The following is a 17,755-nucleotide window of genomic DNA, read 5'->3' on the forward strand; positions in this document are numbered from 1 at the left end:
ACAACTCACTATTACTTTGTTTCACAATGAATTTTGTCTCAACACCATGTCAAAATACTCTGAAGTGCTGAGAGCTCATTTTCCTGTGCAAGCTAAATCTACCGTGCTGCACCAACTTCCTTCCTTCGAGACAAAGGCGAATCATGTAAATGAAGAGACTGCATTTTTCAAACAGTAAGCTGCTCCTCAGTGCCCAGAGAAATGCAACATTCATTTTACAGTTAACACACTGGATTTCTGATTATTTCATCTAAAAAAGGAACAGAATGAGCAGTATTAAAAGAAAAACAAAAAGTGTTTAAAGCCAGTAGGTAAATAGATAAATTAAATTCCTTTGCAAAAATAATTCTTCATAGTGAAAGCTATGTAATCACTCAATATCTTTTCAGTAATAAAAATACTACAAAAGCACGTTTTATACATAATTCGCTTTAAGTTTAATTAAACTGAAAGAAAAACAACAAAACCAGAAAAACATAACTGCTTTCAACTGAAGCAGCAGCCACTCCGTCCAGGGCTAAATTTTCTGTAAAAAAGCAAAATCTGCTTTCACTTCCATCTTTGTAACTCCATTGATGTTCAGAGGCTGAAGATAAGAGTCACAGAATATAATTTGGAGGTTATGTGCAAAGGGTCTGCACTCCACCTTTCCCATCAATATTTTTTTTTTAAACTCATAATTATAGTAACACTTTCTCCTTCATCACCCTGACTTTGATATCCCCAAGAATAAGAAAATGAGATGGATGAGAGCTTATCACAAGTTCTACTGGAGTAAGCAAATTTTAAAAGATGATACCTCATAAGACCTCTTCAATTGTACCAAGCATCTTACAATTTCCTTTAGGAAAGGCCTGCGTCTTACTTAGAGGTGCTCAGCTCCGCTATTGGTACTTATCATTTGAGTCCCAATTTTTTCATAAGATGTTAGCATTTTCTTATTATACCTATACGGCATATTTGCATTATGCTTAGTGTAAGGCATTTACCCCATCTATATCTGAGTCAGGAGATAGTATTATATGGAGAATCACGTCTGGTATGTATTCTTTAGGCAAATAGACAGATGGCATTGATGTAGAAACCAAAATGAGCATCTATACCAAAACAAAGGTATATTGTGTACACAAAACGCCCCAGTGGATTGACGTATGAAGGGAAACCTCATGACCTATCAAAATTAGAATCTCAGACTGCAAGAGTGAAGGTAGGAGAGGTGATCAAAATTCTCTAGTTGCTAGGCATTTTATGGAAAGAGGCCACATTCACTCATCTTATTAAAATTCATGGAAATTGAAAATATCCGAAAGCCCAGGAGGGGTGGGGTCAGAAAAATCTGTTTCACAGAACTGGGAAGCTTGCTCTAAATTCACCTTGAAAGCACTTTCCCCATCACAGATTTCCTGAGAGCCTTTTGATTTCTCTCCTACTTAGGAGATAATTATAGAACTTTTTTCCTCCCTGAATAATGCATACAGAAGGGGGTCACTTCAGCATTTTATCCAGATTATCATGGTTTGTTCTTAACTAGATCTTTGTTGGAAATTATTTCTCCTTTGCTGTCTCTCCAACTCCTCCAGCAAGCTTTATTTTTATTTCCTTCTATTTCTCATATCTCATCCTCTGGCTGTATCATTTGATATCATAACTGTTTCAGTATTAAATATTGTTGAACTCTGCACTCCTATTTTCCCCTTTTTCTTTGCTTTCTCCTTTAATTTTAAATTTACTGTTGTCAGGAAACAATGACACTCAGGCATGGGGATGATGGAAGAGAGACATTAATCAAAGGCTATATAGCCCTTTCCTCTTGGGAATAAAACTTCTAAAAGGTACAAATCCAAAGGGAAACACTAAATACTTCCAAAAAGGATTTCTAAGGGCACTGGAATCAACTGAGGTTTTTCAGATCACCACAGTCAGGAACAATCTGACTTTCTGAGTTTAAATTGCCAGTGGCAGATACTTGGTTGATATGGTCTGCTCTGGCCCTCACAGCTTCTGCTGCTTTTAATTTCTTGTAAAAAGTGACACTAAGAGGAAGATGCGATGGGGAATTCTGCGCCACCCCAGGGAATCCTGGGAAATCCACATCAGGGAACTCTGTCTTCTCATAACAGTACTACAATAGTACAACAGTATTGCTCTATGCTCAGGCACCTCCCCTGCCTTGGGAACTTATTATGTTTAAGACTTACTAATAGCTAATAAGCACAGGGTTTTCAAGATTAAACCGAGGTTCAGACGTCATTTAACAACAGAAACAACACTGGTTTAGGCATGTTAGAAGTAGAGTCAAGACTCCTAGGTTGTTTCAGGGTTTTTTTGCTAGTAGCTCAGCTTTATTCTTAAAAAGAAAGCCGGGATAGGGTAGTTTGTAGTTGTTGGTTGTGGTTGTTTTTGTTTTTTTTTTAAACTGCTTTTCTAGCGTGGGATTAAAATTGCAGAACATGAACAGCAGGAGTACTGCAGTGAACAGCTTGCTAAGTATATCCCAAAGACTTAGCGTTCCAAATAGAAGTATCGGGCTTCCGTGTATCTCCTCCCCTGTTTTTGCAAGTGATATTGATGATCAATAACAGACCAACAGTATTCCCCCTGAATTCACCAATCATACATAATTGCTAATAAAGAGAAAAATGAAGTGTTCTTTCACGAAGAAGCTTTCAGTATTTCTGTATTAAGAAACAATGTAAGAATAAAGACTTTCTACAAAACCCTCAGAAAGGTGGGCCACTTTGGAAACAAACAGTCACAGCTGTGACTAAATCAACTAAGATCTTCCCTTCAAGGTAATAAGAACAGGTTTTTCCTCAGCCTACCTGTCCTGCTATACATATTGTTCACTCAGCCAGCTGCATAGCCCTTTCCCATTCCCCTAAGACAAGTTCTTCATTATTTCAATAGTAGTTACCAAAGAAGCTTTTCTACATCTAATATAATATAAACACTAAACGCTGTAAGTATTTTATATACATAAGCGGCCTTAAAAGAGAAACTTTTTATATTGATCAAGCTTAGGCACAAGTGCCCCCTAACCCTGATGAACAACACTCCTATCACCAAGTTCTAAGGAATCTAAAGCAGCAACTCATGTTTTTCTCTTCACTCCTGTCTGTCCCCCGACTTTCATTTCTCCCACTTTCAGAATCCTATCCGGCACATGGAAGAGGCTTATTCAATAAATCAATACTCTAATAAAAAATGACTGCTTCTATGTACTCCACATGTTAAGTGAGTTTTTCTTATACAGATAAAACCATTCACCTTGTGCTCTATATTTGACATTCATTTTTACTAACAGACTTTAATAAAAGAAGCACCTGGCAAAAACGTGACTCTAAAATAGCACAATGTTAAATCTTGTCTGCTTTGACAATGTTTTTCTGACGAGGCATAATAGCTAATCAGTTTAATTTGGTTTCAGAAAGAATGATAGCATTTTGCTGTTTTCAAAGTATACTTTTGAAAAAGATAAGCCATCTCAAAAAGCTGCTATGAGGATAGGCATGTTAAGTAATAGCTACCATTTTTTTTCTGCAAAATGGAAGGCTACTGTTTTCAGCAAGAATTAAATTAGAGCTTATCCATGATAAATGTAAAATACAAACCCAAATTATATGCTTTCTGCTAAAATTATTATAGCATAAATATCCCTGTAGCACCTACATGGAAAACAATATATACATGATAAAAATGCTCTCCAGCACATATACACACAAAGAACAAATTACCTTCCAAAATGTTATTTTTAAGAGTCGAATTTTCAAAACTACTTTTTTTTCCCTTATATTTATTCAGCAAATATAGATACTGCAAATTGTTCTTGTTGAAATATGTTCTGAGCTAAGCTCTGTTCTGTCCTCGCAAAAACAACACTGAAAAGTTGCACGAGGTGCAGGGTTCCTAAAAACACAATCAACACTGCTACAGCATACACTTCCACTTTACACCAATCACTTACCCAGATATTTCCATCCTGGTGGTACGGTTTCCAGTTTCTCCCTGTATCGCTATAGAGCATCCGATACTGAGTGACCCAGTCAGAACTGCTATACCTGCCTTGAGTCGCAATGGCACTGATCTGCTTCCTGTTCCCAAAATCCACCTGCAGCCATTGGTAATGATCGCTGTCTGATGGAGACCAACCTCCTGCACCTGTTGGGTTGAAACAGAACAGAGAGATTTAGACCTCAAACACTCGCTTTGAAGTGAACACATTGTGAAGATGCTGATAGCTGGAAGGCAGCCCAGCTGAGAGGAGTATAATAACAAAAAAACCCTGAATGTATACAAGAGAAATATGATTGCATATTTTTTTTAAAAAATGCATCTTTAGCACAGGCTTCAAATGCATTGACTCTGTTGCCTTAATCATTTTATGATATAATTATAATGATCTAATGCGCTGCCTACTAACAAATCAATGCCTTTATAATGCCTTAATTACAGTTTATTAGTTTTTGCCAAATTATAATTGTTCAAGGGTTGACCAATTTGCCATGAAATCCTTTGTCAGAGTAAGTTGGCACAAATCAATAACAATCTTTGGATTTTTCATGCCTTTTCAATAGCATTTCACATTAAAGAGATAATATAGATACAACAGGAGGAAATAAGAGCAAGCTTTCCTATGTTTCACTATAGTGCACAAATTGAAAGATCTACTAGAAGAACTGAAAAAGGAGCAGGTACTGCAGCGGCTGGATCCAGTCTTGATCTGCTGGGTGTACAAGCTGTCACAGATTACAATGGCAGATGCCTCACAGAAGTATTATTGCTCTTTATGGGTCTATGAATTAACTTGATAGTAATACTATTAACAATATTCTTCTCAGCCACTAGACTACATTGAACTGTTCTAAATAAAGATGGCCAATGATGCATAGATAAATGTAATATTAAGACATTAATGCAATTTCTTATTCTTCTGAAATAAAAAATATTAAGGGGAAAATTGCAGGTGGATACTGCAGAGAATGACGAAAATGCTAGAATAGATATTATAATGATATATTTATCATAATGATAAGTATTAGGAAATACACAAAACACCAAAAAAATCTATCAATACAGAGAAAAAGTGAAGAATCATTCTCTTTATATTCATAGCAAATGTTAAGACACAGAAAACAAAAACTTTACAGACTCGAAGTGATTACATGGTGGGGTTTTTTTTTTGCTTTTATTATAACTTTGAAGCAAATAAATGGCCTGGCACACCATGAAATCACATAGTTTAGTCCATGGGCCAATTTTTGTTGCTTTTAATTTCACTTACAGACTTCAACTACTGACACAAACATAGCCCGATTGCCAAGCAAGAAACTCTTTGCTTTACTGCATCTTATATACTCCCATCATTAGGCGGCAGCATTGCCTCAGTCTTAGACAATTGTAAAACTCATTCAGCTCCTACAGGTGTTAATATTTGCAGGTCATAGAACATTTTAATGTTCCGATGTCAATGGGAACATTTGATGTCATAAGTGGTTGCCTTTCATTGTAATTAAAAGTGTAGCACTATGGCAATAACATCTAATTTCTTAAATTTTTTAAGATTCACAACAGGTGCTTTATCTCCGCCTTACAGGTAATTATACCTAGCACTATAAACAGGATAGTACAGAGGTAGGGAATGGTTAAAACAACAACCACAAACAAACGAAAAAAAACCCCACCAAACAAAACAAACCAAAACACCTTTACTAAAAGCACTTCCAGGGAAAAGTGTTCCCATGCATTCCCAAATTCAAACGAGCTTATTTTTGCAGAGAATGACAAGTGGTCATTTAAAAACAGAATGTAGTTTCTTCAGGACTACCATGCAAGGCACTTGGAACAGCTAGCTCTGCATACACGTCGTAGTAGCAGAGATGCCACTTTCTCTCCCTATCCAAACATCCCTGTCCAATTGGCATATCTGAGACTGATGGCACACAAAGCATAAGAAGCTGCCCCTGTACAGAAACCACCTTGGTAAAAAGACCATTTGGTGGCTCCAGAATAAGTAAGGTTCAAATGTGAACATTCAAAAGTTATTATGAAAGTCAGAGCTGATAAATCCATCAATAAAATGTCCTTCAGCAATGCAACTGCTGAAAAAGGATAGCTGTAAGAAGGCTGAAATAGACATTATGGTTTTCACATCTTTTACTTATGCACGAGATTTACACTAAAACAGGAGATCTTGTTACGCACTTTTAAAAGACAAAACTTTTAATGATTACATGATATAATTTTTTGCTTTTATTCATATTACTGAAATGAGACTTTGGCCTTCTTTAACCAATAAATATACTCATTCACTGTACATTGCAATTAGGTTTCAGAAAGTCTTCACCTACAAATCCATTGAAGGGTTTGGAAAAAAATGAGTGCTAACATTCAGTTTCCCATTTATTTGATTTAAGAAGACAAGGAAAACATTCTTCACATCATGCCTGGCAAAAGTTAGAGATATGTGACACAATAGTCACACCTAGGCCAGGAGATGGAAACAAGTACTGCAAGACAGACTGCCCTATAACCATTCCTAATAAGTGAGAGACAAGACTTTTAGTTAATATTGCAGACAGCAGCAAACAGTATTATCCCATTGGTTTCTTGACCTAATTCTCTGTCTCAGTTTCACATTTGCCTTCTGGTTTTTCCAAGCAAGTAAATAAATAAATAGTCAAAAAGACAAAGGAGAAAGACATTGGGTTATAGCTAAATGTTCTGCTTAGCAGACCAGCACGGGAAAGGAATGGTGATCAGTCTGGGCAGGCATCAGCCATTCACCAGAAACAGCCTGTGGGGATCAATTAAAAGTTTCCTCTTCCCCTTTGATTCACCAAGCTGTGTAATTTGGCGTGGTGATGACTTTGTTCATTTTGCTTCTGATATGTGTAACCTCTATTGATTCAAGGATTAATAAAAGTCCTTTTTTTCAGGTGCACGCTCTAAGTTATGAAAAAGTTGGATTATATAAAAATTTCCCTGCTGTGAGATCCTTGCAAAGGCCCTGAATTCATCGGAGGAATTTAAGCACGTTTGCGTCTCCATTCACTCTAAAAGTGTACAAAAATCTCAAATTCCCAGAAATGTGCATGTGCTCATAGCTCAGCATACCATTAAATATTTTGCTGAATAATACCAGCTTCTTCACTGGCATGAAAAAGTGGTTTGATATTTGGCTGGGAACAGAAGAGTTCCTGACAAATAAAATATTTAACACATTTTGCCTTCTTAAAGGAGTGGTGAATTTGGAAATCAAACCTAATTTCCACAATATGGCATTATTTTCAACATACATTTACTTTTATGGCCAAGATATTACGACGGAACAACAAATTATCTTTAAGGAATGAGCAAAATGACAGCATGCTAGTAGTTTTCAGTAAGCATTACTTTGTACTGAAACTGCAATGGTATATTAGATTTGTTGAATAAATGCTATTCACAGTAGTATACTTCACACCTTGGTGTAAACTGTTTATTTTTAATGGTTACAGACTATATTCTGGATTGCATTAGATGCTTTATTTTGCACTTTTTATTATGTCAGAAAAAAGGCATTGGATACACGGGGTTTTTATATGATACTCTGTCTTACTTCAGGTACTGCCTTTTAAGCCAAATGCCACTATGAAATCAATGCGAGTTACAAATTATTAGAAAGATATTATAACTACAAAGTCTTTAGAAGAAATTGAGCATATGCATATAATATAGTTTACTTTCATTAAACAGGTAAGGAGTATTTATGGGGTTCTTTGGTAGGAGAGGTGCAATGAATGCAATGGCGGACAATATCTGCTTCCTCTTTTAATTTTTATACCATTCCAACATTTGATGCGATCAAACATATTCACCCACTCAGCAGTCAAAATAATTGACTTGGTGACATTAACCAAGAGAGTCCCTGCATACTTTTATTTATACTGTATAGCACTTTACACTATAAACAGGGCAACTAATTTCAACATGAGAAAGAATGACTGTACATGAACCTTAGATAGTAGATCTCAGAGAACTGCAAGTTCAGCAACAGTGAAGTCAACATTGAGCACGTGGCCCACATATCTCTGTGCATCCAAGAAACTTTCTTGTGCAGAAAAGCCTAAAAGTCCTACTCAGCAAAGCCAGCCAGTTTCAAAACAAGCTCCAGAAAGTCATTTGATCTGTTCCTACTGCAGACTGACCAAACAATGTGTAATGAGCCTGTTGCTGAAAAACACACTCGGTGATGCAGAAGACATAAAATTATATTCAGAATGCTAAGAACTTGTAAAAATTTAACCTTTTCATGATTTTTCACCAAATCAAGAAAATAGCTAACAAATAGCATTAGCATCTTTACAAGAGTTGAAGTTCAAAGATTTGGTTTTTTAAATTATGAAAACCCCAATAGCTTTCATGTTTTCATTGGATTTGATTATACAGGGTAATTCTATTGAAAACAATAAGAAAAATATAGCATATCTTTAAATGACACGTGCAAAAGATAGCACTTAATATATTTCTAGAAGTATAAAGAATTCAAGGCAATGTTGGTCTATTTTTGCAAAATTTCATGAATAATTTCTTACTTTTACTTAATTATACATTTCAGCCCTCTATTCGAAGTTGAGTGAGCTGGCTCCCATTTAGTGTACACTAAGAAAGCCTACATGATGAGTTAGCCTTACTTTCTTATCATTCCCCCCTGATAAATTATCAGTAAGTAGCAAAGCTGGGGTAGGCTTACAGATTTTAGATTTTTATCTGAACTGTCATACGCTACTGAGTTTACAAATCTATAAGAAGGGACATACTGATGCTTTTTTTAAATGTCTGTCCCATTTCAGTTAGAAATCTCCTTTCTTTTGAAATATTTGGTACTTTACTCTTCATCTCTTCCTTCATGACTGAAACTGGAAAGATTAATTTGCACTAGAAGAATCCATTCTTGTTTTAGTCACACTTGTTCATCATTCCCTACTTCAAATCACAAAGTAAATTTAAAAAAAAAACAAAAACAAAAAACCAAAAACCAGCACTGCAGTAAGACTAGTTTTCTAGTCTTTTCAAATCAGTAACAAAAGGTTTCAATGACATGAATGAAAGGAGGAGAGGATCCTTAGTCAGAAATTTCATTAGAAAACAAACTATGAAAAGCTATAGATAGAAGACTTGGGATTTGTGGTAGTTATAATTCAAGGGATTACTTTATCTAATTGTAGAAAATTTCTATAGCCTTTCATCAAAGAAACCAAAAAAATGACTTTTTAAATAATTATGTAATAATAACCTGAAACATTCTTAAGAGTTGGAATCTGCTTATTTGTATGAGAAAAACACAACCTAATCTTTCAATGAGAAATAACACTTTCTAGGTCACTGCAATAGCCTGAAATCAATACTGTTTGATACCTTGCTATTTTCCAAGACATTGCTTGTCATTCCTCTACATAAAAGATAAATCAAGACAAAAAGGAAAACTTTGAAATACTGAGATCATTCATTCACTGCACTTCAGAGAAAATATGGGCATCCATTTTCTGCAGTACCCTAGAAAACAATATAAAAGACCCAAACTTCTAAACTGCATAAATCTACCTGCACTGTTAGTTACCATAATGCTTAAGTAGAACATCAATGGTGGTTTCCATTTTTTGTTTGTCTTCCTCTGTTTGTCCATTTTATCATTGTAGATAAAGACTGTAATGTGTACAGGCAGTAAAACATTTAACTTTACACAGAGCAAATAATACCATAGCACTGGGTGGGTCAACTCACACTGAAAAAAAGTTATGTACATACAGAAGTCTTGGATGATTAAACACTTTGCACTTCAAGCTGCTTCGGGCAAGGATCGCTTACACTCTGTATTAGGTAGGGCCCTCTAACAAAAGAGAATCCAGTCCTCATATAGGGCTCCACTAATTAAAGCAATCTTTTCCTGATACTGGCATGGATAAACACTGGTTTTTATTTCCTTATAATAAACAGCGTGCATTGTTATATTTCTTGTATTCATCTTCTGTTCTAGCTAAATTTGGATTTGCAACCCAGTCCCTGTCTTCAAGGTAGGGATTTGCGTTTGCATGTTTTAAGAGCTCTTCTTTCTGGCACATAAGAACAGCGGTGGAACTGCAGACAAGGCCATGCATGATGCTGATGATGAGCAAATAGTGAACGTTCTGCTTCAGAACAAGCAAAGCTTGATATTGAGAAGGCATTAAATTCTGAGAAAATAGCAGCATGATTATAGTCACCATCTATGTAAAATTACCTATATATATTTTGTAAAAAGTTAGATGTCACAGAGAAGGAGAAAGAGGACAAAAATGACAACAACTAGATTTTTTCTTCTCCAGAATTCATTATTAGAATTTACCCCAAGTCCGTATTTATTAAAAACTGGCAAATTAGACCCAATCTTTGGCCTAACTCCCCATGAGTTTCAATAGCAGCTTTCCAGAGGGCTCCAAGCAAGCCTTGAAGCTCCAAGTACCCTAGAAAATAGATGTGATAAAATTCATTTTGCAAGGGTTGCAGAAGATAGGCAAGATCCAATATTCATTCCCCAAATTAGCCTCCCATCACAGCAGCTGAAAGTTGTAAGTCTACAGAGAGGTCAGCATCGGCATTAATCTTGACTTCCGAAAGGCTGAAGTAGCACATCAGCCTATCCAGTGTCCATCGCTAGTCACTAGGAATGTTTTTACTGATTTCTAGTGGCACTGATCACTGTCTTCCCTTGGTGCGACTTGAACTCTGTGATGAAGTATATATTTTTTTCGTTAAACTATGTAATAATTTTTTGCCCCTTTCTTGGGGGGAGGGAGGAGGTAAGGGAGAATAAGGATTATCCCTTGCTCATGTCAGTATATATTTTTTGGATGTAGTTAGACTAATTTTAGAAGACTTCCCCTCTAGTAAAAAATAGACGGGGGAGGGGGGGACAGGGAGGAGAGACCCTAATTATATTTCTTAAAATTATTTCATTTTAATTTAAAACCCTGAAAGTTAAAAGTAGAAATAACCCAAGGGATAACAGTAGTTATCAGGATACAATCCACACAGATCTTTTTTAAAAGAACATTAAAATTACTGTATTATTTTTTAAATCCCAATAGATCTTTCTTACAGTAAATGCAATTAAAATAAATCCCTTGATGTAGTGTCTGCTTCTTAATACCCACTGCTTCCTAGTATATCTTAACTGAGCACAAACCACATTTGAGGGAATGAACAATCAATCTGCCCTAAGGAACAGTAGTGATATCTAACAATAAAAATGATGCAAAAAAGATCTCATCGTTGTCATTCACAGTTGTCAAACTCAAAACAGGGGAAAAAAATCATAAGCCTGAGGAGTCTCATATCCTGAATCCACTGTTGGGGAACAAACACTTTGCAGCTTTGGTTATTTTAATGAACACATCACTTTAAACTCTGCCTTTCCCATCTGTTCTGTTTTCTAATTACATAGGCAAAGAGAAGCTCATTCACAACTGCATCCTAATGGAATCTTAAACAAAACTCGGACGAGATTTAAATATTCTGTGTGCATCATCTGTATTCAAGGCATCAAGCAGCTTCTTCTCCATGAGGTGTTTTCTTGTTTTCTAGACAGAAAGTTGAGGCAAGGCGATGGATCACTGCGCCCTGGCATACAAACCCCTTGCATACAAAATAACCACAGTGGCATACAAAAGACAAGAAAGAGAGTACAGAGATCTCCCTTTCCTCACACCCCCTTTTCAAGTACCAGGACACAAATCTTTCATTGCATGTTTATGCATTGCAACACTGGGGTTTTCCTAACAAGTCAGGTCATATCCCTGGCAAGAACTAGCAAGTGTATAGCTAATAGATAGCAGACACTCACTGCCTCTGCAGTGTCTCTGCTGAGATATCAAGCCCTTATTAGCAGATTCTTATCCAAGATTTTAATGATGGTCAGATCAGGAATAGTGAAGTTTTACTGGCTGTGATTGAATAGCATTTACAGCACTTTGAAATCCAGATACAAGCTCATTATGACACTTCTGGTAGTTCTTGTAACTGTTGTGATCCCTCCTTAGCAGAGATGACAGAGAAAAAGGAATTAAAGTATTTCTGCACCTGATCTATACGATTTCAACAGCAATGAGATGCCTAAACAGTTTAGTCACCTAAATCATCCTATTCCCATTAGTGCAATCCAAAAAGTGATGGAAGGCAAAGCTGAAATTCTGTAAGCTAAATCGTGATGTTCTAGCCCATCTTGATTAATATTTTTTCCCCTCAAATCATTGTCAATGAAAGATGAGTCAATGCCATAATTCAATCTTAGATATCTTGTTCTGCGGCAAGTCTTCAGTGATAAAAGATAAAAGCCGAACTTCCCGTCTTGCAGAGACTTGCTGTGTGAGATCCTGTAGTGAACATAGTTTCTGCCATTGGGCTTTGGCGTATACCAATGTTCCACTGATGTGCAAACAACACTGCCTTGAAATGTTCACTGTTAACAAATAAAAGCTGCGTGATTATTTATTTCATTATACTCATTATCTGTGTTCTATCTACGCTTTTTAACTACAAACCTCCTGGCCTGTGCCTCCTGCAATAAATTTTTCTCCCTTGAAATGCTCCTGCTCCTGACGTCCTCCCTCCGGCTGTTACGTGCCCTGAAAGACTCTTAGCCCAGCAAGTACAAAACACGACCTGGCCATGCTCCTGCTGTTAAATACAGCAGTTCTGAAGTCCAGCTCCCTTGATGACCGCCAACAGTCAACCTTTGCCTGCTGCTCCTGATGTTTCTAACACCCGCTTGGGCTCACTCCTGGACTGCTACAGAAACTGAACACTGCTCGTGATTCTTCTCTCACTGCTACTCTTTATCCATTTCTGTCAGTGTTTTTTTGTTTGTCTGTTTGGGTTTTTTAGAGCTACTTCTTTTGGGATTGGCAAGAAAAAATACATTCAAGACTACGCTCAGGCTGAAAATTTTTCCCCAGTGTTTCCTATCCAGGTTAAACCTGCTTTTCCTCTATACAAATGTCTTTTCCATCTGCTCAAAATTTCAGGCCTGAATTCCCATTTTACAGGAATTTCTCAGAAGCTGGTTTCAACCCAAATGGTAATGATTTCTCAGAACTGTTAATGAAAACTCAGAACTGTTATTAAAGCAGTCTGAAATGTTCTTTCCGACTACCTTATTCCTTCCTTCTTGAGTGCTAGAGTGCTAAAATCACTGTACATTTTGATAATTTCCCACAAAAATTAAAAGTGTATAATTCTCATAAAGAGGTTCTCATTTCTGAAAGAAATCAGTCTGAAATCAGTTGTCTCTGCTGAAGGTTTCCAAATACTTCAAAATTGGTACAATAATTTTTTCTGTATGCAAATTGCCTAGACAATTAACAGCTAGAGGGAGCTATACTATTCTCTTATTTGTGCCAACATTGCACTACCGCTGACCCGATCCTGAAAACAGAACAGGACAGGACTCTTCCCTACCTGCCTCATTGATTAGCCACCACGTCCGAATGCTTCTGCGAGCCAGACCTTGCTCGTGATATTACAGGAGATCTGATACTATCAGAGCCATGCAGGAATACAAGTTACTGGTACTGTTTAATCCATCCTAGTAAATGTGCTTCATTCTCCTGTTTTCCCTTCAACAAGCAGGAGCATAGAACTGTGAAATATTGTGAGATCATTTTTGAAGTCTAGTATACAGCTGATTCAAGGGTTTTGCAGGGTTTTCTGCTTGTAACAAAGGTAATGGATAATTATTTTTCCATTCATGCATATATTGCAAGCAGTACACAGATCCTTATGCTTTCTCTCTGTTAAGAAAATATATTCTGTTCTTAAAAATTACTCTGTATTGCATCCATTTTGATGATGAAAGCTCATATTATGCCTCCTATTTTGCTAATAGCAAAATATTTATTGATATCATAGCAGAGTTGCAACAACATGGAAGGAACAATTTTATTCTTTATTTTAATTTGCAAAATAATGTGTTCATTTCAAGATAGTACTATACCACAGCAGAATTCAACTTTTTAGGGCAATGATATGCCTGAAGTCTGTGGTAAACTACTAATAAATATTGACTATTCCCTAATGAGTTTATACTCCTTAGAGCCAAAACATAGCACTGTATACAAAATCATTATAATCATGTAAGACTGTACTAGGGAAAGGCGCCGGCAGAAAAAGTTACAACTTATAACGCTAATAAAAGTAACAGTGCTCTTATCAGTGGCATCAAATGTTAATTTGCCCACATGGGATTAACTAATCTGATACATTTTAGACACTAACCAGGGAATGAAATTCTGCTAGGATTTTTATTCAATATAAATTAATGAGAACTCAAAGTTCACGCAGGAGAGCATTTCAAAAATTAAACTATAATAAATTAAAAGCCCCAAATGCACACTCCAACCCTTGTTCTTTAAATTTTAACCTATGGAAGGGAGAAGAATATGGAAATGCTAGCTTTAGAGTAAGCAGGTTCAGCTTTCAGGGTGTGGGGGAGGATTCGAAGCAGGATTTAACTTCAGGTACCCTGAATCATCCCCAGTTCTCCCCCTGTCTCCGTTAGCCCTCTAAGACTCTGAGGATGGGATAGCTCTCTGGGCTGAAATTACTCTCTCTGCAGTTTCTATGCTCTCCATTTAAGCTGTTCACCCTACAGATTGAAATACTTGGTCTGAATGCATTTTTTCTATACCATCAGTCAAGGCTGCTGAGCGTAACACTGCTGAGAAGAACTTTTGCGTGTCCAGAACAGCACAATATACCCACTCCCCCTCCAAAAGGAAAAAAAAACCCCACCTCAAACAGCTAGACTGCAGATCATGCCCATGTAATTTCCTTCTGTACAGAGCAGTCGTTGGCAGATGAAGAAACAGCCACGGCTACAAAAGGAGTGTTCAAGACAGAAATCATCTAACTTGGCAGAAGCACTGCCCAGGCAAGCAAAGCTTTCTGTGCTTTAGTTTGCCTGTCTGTAAGCCGCTGTAACACATCATTCACCTCACACAGACAACTGTGAAAATAAACAGTATTTTGAAACTTTAAGGAAAGTGCTGTAATGCTAAAGCTAATAATTTCTCCTACTTCATCACACATGCGCAAGCCAAGGCTCTATCCTTACAAAGATTACATCCTTCTCTTCTTGAATACAGCTAATAATTTCTCCTGCATGAGCAAATCCTCATAATAGTCTTCAAGGAAATTGCCATTTGCTGAGCCTACACAAGGAAGCACTACCACAGTTTGAGTGAAATTGTCCAGGGACATCCGCGCAACTGTATGACAGCTTCTCCATAACTTCTATACTCCCACAATTTACTTTTCTGTTGAAGAAAACCACTTATCACAAACAGCTAGTCCTTCTCTACTTCCAGCTACATAGATACCATTCCTGATGAAGACAGAGGGATTTTCCTTATGGCATAAGTATTCATAATAATTCATAATTCAAATAAGTATTCAGCAAGGGCTGAGCTGAGCACAAACCACTACTAGCTAAATCACTGCTTCTGTAAAAATTGAATATTATGATTATTGTGCTACAAAAAGGTTTTAAACAGGCAAAACCACATGGCTTAAGAATGGAAAGTGCGATATGATAATTATATGTATTATGGTTAGAATATAGGCTTAAATGTAGGTTTTTTGAAAGAATGAAAGAGGAAAAAATTATCTGCTGTTAATTCTGGGTTTAAAGGAATCTTATGTCACAGTATTAGCTTCTGATTTGGCAATGTTAATTAAGCATCATAAAGTCAGAGTCACTTATAAGAGCTAGCTAATGCTTATCAGGCCACTGCAATTTTTTTCACCTTTATTTATTATTACTGTTCTATAACCTCTTTTTCCTTATTAGCAGCAGCAAAGTGTCATTTGGAGAAAAAGAAAGTGTTATTGGCCACAGAATTTATGAAGCAAAGTTATCACACAGATGACTCCAGTAAAAAAATAATGTACATAACTTGATCTATCAAAACATATACCAGCTGTTAGAAAGATGACTGGGAGACTATTTATAACAAGAAAATAAAAATGTTAGTATTTAATATCCTGTGTAATTGTATTTTAAGTAAAATACAGGGAGTAAAGTTTATAATTTAAGTTTTATCCTGGATGCCAGTTAAACATTGAAGTTCTGTAAGGACATTTAAGCACATTTGCCTAACAATAGTACCTGTTACGAGAGGTTTCATTAAAATACACTTTGAGCAACACTTTTTTATTCCTTTGAAGTTTACCTACAGGATTTACGCAAGGCAGAGGGCTGAAATTGGGAATAGTGAGATTCCCTGTCGTTGTTTCTGGTTTATGTCTCCTCATACCCCACTGCGGGCACCACATCTGTGCCTGTATCATGAAGTTATCCCTGACGCCCTCTAGAAACCCGGCTTGATTGCATCCCACTGGACTGCCCTTCCAGCAGGAGTCAGAGAGACTAAGTCTTGCATAAGAATGAAGGCATCCAATCTGAAGGTGTTCTGAATTTGTTCAAAGAAAATAGGGTCCACTTTCTCATCCTAATTTTGTTGTTTGTAGCACATTCCCACTACTAGGTCACCTCTCACTGGCTTCACCTTGGATCTTGACACACAAGGTGTCAAGCACACACAGAGCTCTAGTTTCCCAGGTTGTGTGTGTTTGTGTCCATGCACCTGAGAGGGGTGTCCGTTTGCTCTGTTTCTCTGTTCCTGGGGTCTCTCTTGTTTTTGCAGCTTTTGCTTTCCAACCCTAAACACCCCTTTCTCATTCAAATGTGGGTTGTAATTTTCCTCTGCTATCTTAAAATTCAGTGGAGAACCAAAAAGACCGCCAGCGGGCCGAAGCACTCATTCTGTGAGGAGAGGCTGAGGGACCAGGGCTTGCTCAGCCTGGAAAAGAGATGGCTTTAGGGGAACCTCACAGCAGCATCCAGTACCTACTGGTGGTCATCAAAGAGATGGGGCCAGGCACTTTACTGAAGTGCACGGCAGGAGGATGAGACACAATGGATACAAAATGAAATGAAAGAGGTTCTGACTGGAAATAAATCTTTTTTTCACCATGAGGACAGTCGGGCACTGGCCCAGAGAGGCTGCAGTCTCTGTCCTTGGATAGATACCAGATCCAACTGACTAAAGCCTTGGGAACCTGGTCTATCTCACAACTGAAGCCTGCTTTGAGAATATGGTTGAACTGGAGACCTCCTGAAGATCCTTTCAATCAGAATTATTCTATTATTATAAGAGTATCTTATTATGAGAACAGTAGCTTGGTAAATATGAACAACTACACCGGGTCAGCCTAACTTTAATTAACGATGCAGATAGCGAATAGCAGGGTATTGCATAATCATCACTAGTGACTATTTTCTACATGTCAGGGAAACACATCAACTTCCCATGTGATATTGACCTTTATGTAGTCATTGTATCACTTGATTAAATATTTAAATAAAATTTTTGGTAGTGGGAAAGCTTCCTCTCCTGGAGGTGGCTTTCTTTGATTCTCATGATTTGCTACCTGATATCTCACAGTCAATAACTCCATTTTTTTTCTAAATAGGTATTTTCGAGAATTTCTAGAGTTGCCCAAAGAAAGCCAAAAGGAAAAAAAAAAATAGACTGAAAAACATACAGTGTATTTCTTGAACTCATTCTGCACGAAAAGCTAGAAAAGGTAGGAAAGGGCACAAAAGCAGCAGAAAATTAGATATCAACTTTCAAACTCTTGTTTTGTAAAGGAAGTTATGTACTAATGCCATGTATTTGAA

At 37.0% G+C, this 17,755-nt stretch overlaps 1 protein-coding gene across 1 annotated transcript in view; it reads right to left on the reverse strand.

Annotated features, from left to right (window-relative positions):
- The window catches only part of CNTNAP2 (contactin associated protein 2), a 1,192,916-nt gene that overhangs the window by 763,206 nt on the left and 411,955 nt on the right, over window positions 1-17,755 (reverse strand). Inside the window, exon 3 of the mRNA XM_054190578.1 lies at window positions 3,965-4,158. Coding sequence (XP_054046553.1) covers window positions 3,965-4,158 — 194 coding nt within the window. The remainder of the gene's footprint in view (window positions 1-3,964; window positions 4,159-17,755) is intronic.

Source organism: Rissa tridactyla, chromosome 2 (genome assembly GCF_028500815.1).
Source record: "Rissa tridactyla isolate bRisTri1 chromosome 2, bRisTri1.patW.cur.20221130, whole genome shotgun sequence".
Classification (NCBI taxonomy): Eukaryota; Metazoa; Chordata; class Aves; order Charadriiformes; family Laridae; genus Rissa; species Rissa tridactyla.